This window comes from Salvelinus namaycush, chromosome 1 (assembly GCF_016432855.1).
Source record: "Salvelinus namaycush isolate Seneca chromosome 1, SaNama_1.0, whole genome shotgun sequence".
Lineage (NCBI taxonomy): Eukaryota > Metazoa > Chordata > Actinopteri > Salmoniformes > Salmonidae > Salvelinus > Salvelinus namaycush.
In genome coordinates this window covers 19008016-19014270 of record NC_052307.1, presented here as the reverse complement: position 1 = coordinate 19014270, position 6255 = coordinate 19008016, and the positions used below count along the sequence as shown (strand labels likewise).

Genomic DNA, 6255 nt, shown 5'->3' with positions numbered 1-6255 from the left:
ACGAGAAATGGACATTAGACCAGTGGAAATCTGTCCTTTGGTCTGATGAGTCCAAATTTGAGATTTTTGGTTCCAACCGCCGTGTCTTTGTGAGACGCAGAGTAGGTGAACGGATGACCTCTGTATGTGTGGTTCCCACCATGAAGCATGGAGGTGTCGTGAGGGTGCTTTGCTGGTGACACTGTCAGTGAAAAATTTAGAATTCAAGGCACGCTACCATAGCATTCTGCAGCAATACGCCAGTGGTTTGCGCTCAGTGGGACTATCATTTGTTTTTCAATAGGACAATGACCCAACACACCTCCAGGCTGTGTAAGGGCCATTTGACCAAGGAGAGACCTGGCCTCCACAATCACCCGACCTCAACCCAATTGGTATGGGATGAGATGGACCGCAGAGTGAAGGAAAAGAAGCCAACAAGTGTTCAGCATGTGGAAACTCCTTCAAGACTGTTGGAGAAGCATTCCAGGTGAAGCTGGTTGAGAGAATGCCAAGAGTGTCCAAAGCTGTCAAGGCATAGGGGGGCTATTTTGAATAATCTCAAATATATTTTAATTTGTTTAACCCTTTTTTGGATACTACATGATTCCATGTGTGTTATTTCATAGTTTTGAAGTTGTCACTATTATTTTACAATGTAGAAAATGGTAAAAAAAAGAATAATTAAAACTTGAATGAGTAACTGCGTCCAAACTTGACTGGTACTGTGTGTGTGTGTGTGTGTGTGTGTGTGTGTGTGTGTGTGTGTGTGTGTGTGTGTGTGTGTGTGTGTGTGTGTGTGTGTGTGTGATATATATAAAACTCAGCAAAAAAACGTTCCTTTTTCAGGACCCCGTCTTTCAAAGATATTTGGATTTTTACGAATTAACTTCACAGATCTTCATTGTAAAGGGTTTAAACACCGTTTCCCATGCTTGTTCAATGAACCATAAACAATTAATGAACATACACCTGTGGAACGGTCGTTAAGACACTAACAGCTTACAGACGGTAGGCAATTAAGGTCACAGTTATGAAAACTTAGGACACTAAAAAGAGGCCTTTCTACTGACTGAAAAACACCAAAAGAAAGATGCCCAGGGTCCCTGCTCATCTGCATGAATGTGCCTTAGGCATGCTGCAAGGAGGCATGAGGACTGCAGATGTGGCCAGGGCAATAAATTGCAATATCCGTACTGTGAGAAGCCAAAGACAGCATTACAGCGAGACAGGATGGACAGCTGATCGTCCTCAAAGTGGCAGACCACGTGTAACAACACCTGCATAGGATCGGTACATCCGAACATCACACCTGCGGGACAGTTACAGGATGGCAACAACTGCCAGAGTTACACCAGGAACGTACAATCCCTCCACCAGTGCTCAATAGGCTGAACTGAGGGCTTGTAGACCTATTGTAAGGCAGGTCCTCACCAGACATCACCGGAAACAACGTTGCCTATGGGCACAGACCCACCATCGCTGGACCAGACAGGACTGGCAAAAAGTGCTCTTTACTGACGAGTCGCGGTTTTGTCTCACCAGCGGTGACGGTCGGATTCGCGTTTATCGTTGAAGGAATGAGCGTTATACCGAGGCCTGTCCTCTGGAGTGGGATCGATTTGGAGGTGGAGGGTCCATCATGGTCTGGGGGGGGGGGGTGTGTCACCGCATCATCGGACTGAGCTTGTCGTCATTGCAGGCAATCTCAACGCTATGCGTTACAGGAAAGACATCCTCCTCCCTCATGTGGTACCCTTCCTGCAAGCTCGTCCTGACGTGACCCTCCAGCATGACAATGCCACCAGCCATACTGCTCGTCCTGTGCGTGATTTCCTGCAAGACAGGAATGTCAGTGTTCTGCCATGGCCAGTGAAGAGCCCGGATCTCAATACCATTGAGCACGTCTGGGACCTGTTGGATCGGAGGGTGAGGGCTAGGGCCATTCCCCCCAGAAATATCCAGGAACTTGCAGGTGCCTTGGTGGAAGAGTCTCACAGCAAGAACTGACAAATCTGGTGCAGTCCATGAGGAGGAGATGCACTGCAGTACTTAATGCAGCTGGTGGCAACACCAGATACTGACTTACTTTTGATTTTGACCCCCTCCCCTGCTTTGTTCAGGGACACATTATTCCATTTCTGTTAGTCACATGTCTGTGGAACTTGTTCAGTTTACGTCTCAGTTGTTGAATCTTGTTATGTTCATACAAATATTTACACGTTAAGTTTGCTGAAAATAAACACAGTTGACAGTGAGAGGACGTTTCCTTTTTTGCTGAGTTTATATCACACAAATATTGCAGTGTTATGCAACGACAATTCCCAAACAGCACATTTCCACTATTTCAAATAGATATAAAAGATAGTCAAGTATTGCAACACACAGGAAAGTTCCAACCCTGACAATGTTGTGCTTCTTCTCCTTCTTGGATTGATGTCTGCTCAGAAAGATGGGTCCCGATTCTCCACCCTTGTGTGCACTTGCACAATACGTGAAAAGGGTGGAGAATTTGGACAGCCTTAGTAAGGTAGATAAGACCTGGTCAGACAGGAAACGGGAAGTTTCAAAATGTCAAGTCATCCCCCACTGGCTGCGAGATCAAAAGAAATCCTGAGGACCCAGGTGAATTATAATAGGAGTGGCAATTGTCTGTGGCTGGTAAAAGGCACCGTCAATGTACAATTCACCTACAGAGAGGGAGAAAGAAGGGGAGGGAGCAGAGAGACTGTAGTTACGACCGTGGCCTGTAGGAATCAGTGTTACACACTAGACATGACGCCATTTTTGGTCATGATTTGCTGTGTTGGATTAGGTGAAGAATGAGAGGATTGTGGTGGATATAAAAAAAAAAGTGGTGACATTGGTCTAGCTGTGAATTTCAGAACGCTAGGCAAGTCAAGAAGTACTGGTACTCAACTGATAAATAATATTCATTTATTTTTTTCAATTGTATATCTCAAAATACGTCTCAAACAACTCAAGTAACCAATTAAATGTATAGATTAGGAACAAAAGACGTATTAATAACAAAAATGTATGGACAATCAATATCCATTGAACAAGAAAGATTTTACAGTGCATTCAAGCAAGTATTTTTGTACCATTAAAAATATAACATCATACAAAACAAACTATACAAAGTATAAAATAAAAACAATCATATCATATTTTTTAAAGTCTCTGTCTAAGTTGTACACATGGGGGTGAACAGCCGTCCTAAATCGGAGTCGTGGTGAGAGATGGAAGACAGGGGACAATTGTAGAACAGGGAACATTACAGCGGGCATTCGAGCAAAAACCTACAAAGAAAATTTTAAAAAACGTAGTCTATCCATTCAAATTAAACTTAGAACATAGTCTAGCCCTGTGTATCAGTCAAGTGGACTGTACCACTCAAGAGATCAAAAATGGAAAAGTGCGGATAAAATGCTGATCTCACATTTGACTGTTCTATGTCTGACCACCCTCAATAAGAAATCAGGAAATGGAAAGGTGAGGTGGAACAACAAGCACATGCATGACACGGTCTAGTAGCTGCTGGCCCCTGCTTACCATAGGCAGGGAAGGCAGCGGCAGGACCATAGCCATATGGAGCTCCATAGCCTGAAAACAGAGGTCAAGGAACTTGGGTTACAGGAGCAGTACTTCTACACCGAGTATACCACACATTAGGAACACCTTCCTAATATTGAGTTGCCCCCCCTCCCTTTTGTCCTCAGACCAGCCTCAGTTTGTCAGGGCATGGACTCTACAAGGCGTCAAAAGCGCCTTTGGGTGGTGGACCATTCTTGATACACACAGGAAACTGTTCAGCAAGAAAAACCCAGCAGCGTTGCAGTTCTTGATACAAACCAGTGTGCCTGGCACCTACTACCATACCCCATTCAAAGGCACTTAAATCTTTTCTCTTGCCCATTCACCATCAAATGGCACACATACACACAATCCATGTCTCAAGGCTTAAAAATCCTTCTTTAAACTGTCTCCTCCACTTCATCTACACTGTTTGAAGTGGATTTAACAAGTGGCATAAATAAGGGATCATAGCTTTCAACTGGATTCACCTGGTCAGTCTATGTCATGGAAAGAGCAGGTGTTCTTAATGCTTTATATACTCAGTGTATAGCAACAACCTAACAGACACCAGGATTGTTGTCAATCCAATTTAAATTCCAGTCAATTCAGAAAATTCACCAAATTCCAAATGGTCCCAATTTTAAAGCATTGAAGAGAAATGGAATTTCAGTGTTGTTCCTGAATTGACTGGAATTTAAATGAATTTGACTCCAAACCTGACGAACCACGCACTTACACACCAAGCCCCGGGTCTTACCTGGTGGGAGGTACCCATGGGTAGGAGGAGCGCTGATGTAAGGTGCTCTGTGCATCACTGGCCTGGTTCTAGGCCTGCTGTGGGCATGGACTGGGATAGACACGGTTGACGACACAGTTCTCTTCACCTGCAAACACACACATTCGTTATGGCGTCACCTTTCCATACTTTCGGACGTATGCTGCACGACTAATATGAATTCCATGGATGTGCTGACAGTGATGTTTGTCCACCCACCAGTGTCCTGGGCACCCTCTTCTTGTTGCGGGGGTCTTTTGAGTCAGAGAAGAGTCTCTTCAGAGCAGAGAGAGCAGCACTAGCCTTCGCTGCTTTCTTATTGGGCCCAGAGCCTCTGAACTTCTGTTTATCAACTTCCACCTACAGTACACACCACACACTGTCAATCATTCAGAACTACACTAGGGCCATTTCACTGCCCAGTGAAATAGCAAAGCTCTAGATTCATTTAAAAACAATAGATAAGTCAGATGAAAATAATGTAAAGTGAAAGGTCAAGCAGGTGCAAGGCTGTGGTGTGTGTGGATAAAGACCTCTATGATGAAGCGTTTGTCGTAGCTGCCGCCAGTCTCTGATAGGAGTTCATACTTCAGGCCTCTGCGTTTCTCGTTCAGCTCCATCACTGGGTTCTTGCCACCTGCCGTGAGGAGAGGGCCTGGGAAGCGGGACTAGGGATGATAATTTGGGGGAAATCACTACCTCCGTATAGTTGAACTGAGCACGGTTAGGGATGAGTCCAGTCGGTGAACCACACAAAACATTAAATCAGGGATGTACACCAATCTAACATCATTCTCACTTATAAGCAAACACAATGAAAGTCAGACAATCTGGACCTGAATACTGAGCTTTCAAATTCTGTTATGACAGAACAGGTTGTCATGTTAGTGTGACGGTTATGCGGTTACCTCGTGCGGTTACCTCGTGCGGTTAGTGTGACGGTTATGCGGTTACCTCGTGCGGTTAGTGTGACGGTTGTGTGGTTACCTCGAGCGGTTATAGTGTGATATAGGGGTGGGCGAGATGGCCAAAATATATCATGGTATTTTTCAATTTTTTGACGGTATTTTACGTTTTGATTAATAAAAGTAATACATTTGCTTTATGAGAAGTGCGTGACCCTTGGGTGGCAACACATATATTCTAAATTATTTTAATGGGTCTTTCTCCATTCTGATTGTTTTATACTATTCAATTCAACCTAAAATAATTTCCTGCATTTCCATCAATTTCTGCATTTCCTGCACTCATTTGAGATCATTTTCACACTTCCCCAATACGGGCAAAAATACTAGGCCTTATTTTTAACCAAATGTTGAAATTGCGACTTACATCAAAACACTTGGGTGAACTTTTGGAATCATGGAAATAGAATGTTTATTATAATTCTATAGTTAGAATATAAATAATAGTGGGCACTTTGAATACAGTGTTGTTTGACATGACAACGAATGAAAATGCCATGGACGAGTTATTGTGACAGGGTAGGAACCAAAGTGATGTTCCGTGTTTCCTAGGGGACTCTATAATCTTTGGCTACATTAAATCTTTATTCATATAGCCAACATATTCATGCTTCGCCTATTCCTCTTTGATTTAGAAGATACTGTTGCACAAACAACATGCTGATTTAGGCCTCCACCAGTACTGGTATCAGGCTGTATTAGCTAGCTACGTTTGCTCTGACTCAGTACTTTTATTAGCTAGTTAGCTAGCAACACGGTTTAGCTTAACTTAATAAGAAAATACAAACTAGCTGTTCGCAGATGTAAGAAACACAAACTAATATTGTATTTATAGAACGCTTGTGGATTTATATTAAGATCAAATTGGAAACATTGTTGCATGTGCTGCATTGACCATGCAGACTGAACAAGTGTCTCGTGGTCAAGCAACAACAAATGCGCTCCTTGAGTGACAGG

The 6255-nt window shown here is 43.3% G+C and overlaps 1 protein-coding gene across 1 annotated transcript in view; it reads right to left on the bottom strand.

Annotated features, from left to right (window-relative positions):
- Positions 1–2580: 2580 nt before the first annotated feature.
- Positions 2581–6255, bottom strand: part of LOC120050808 (spermatid perinuclear RNA-binding protein-like) — a 30023-nt gene continuing 26348 nt past the window's right edge. Inside the window, exons 13-17 of the mRNA XM_038997342.1 lie at positions 4867–5001; positions 4553–4693; positions 4316–4442; positions 3535–3585; positions 2581–2669 (exon numbers count right to left, since the gene is read on the bottom strand). Of these exons, the coding sequence (XP_038853270.1) occupies positions 2581–2669; positions 3535–3585; positions 4316–4442; positions 4553–4693; positions 4867–5001 (543 nt within the window). The remainder of the gene's footprint in view (positions 2670–3534; positions 3586–4315; positions 4443–4552; positions 4694–4866; positions 5002–6255) is intronic.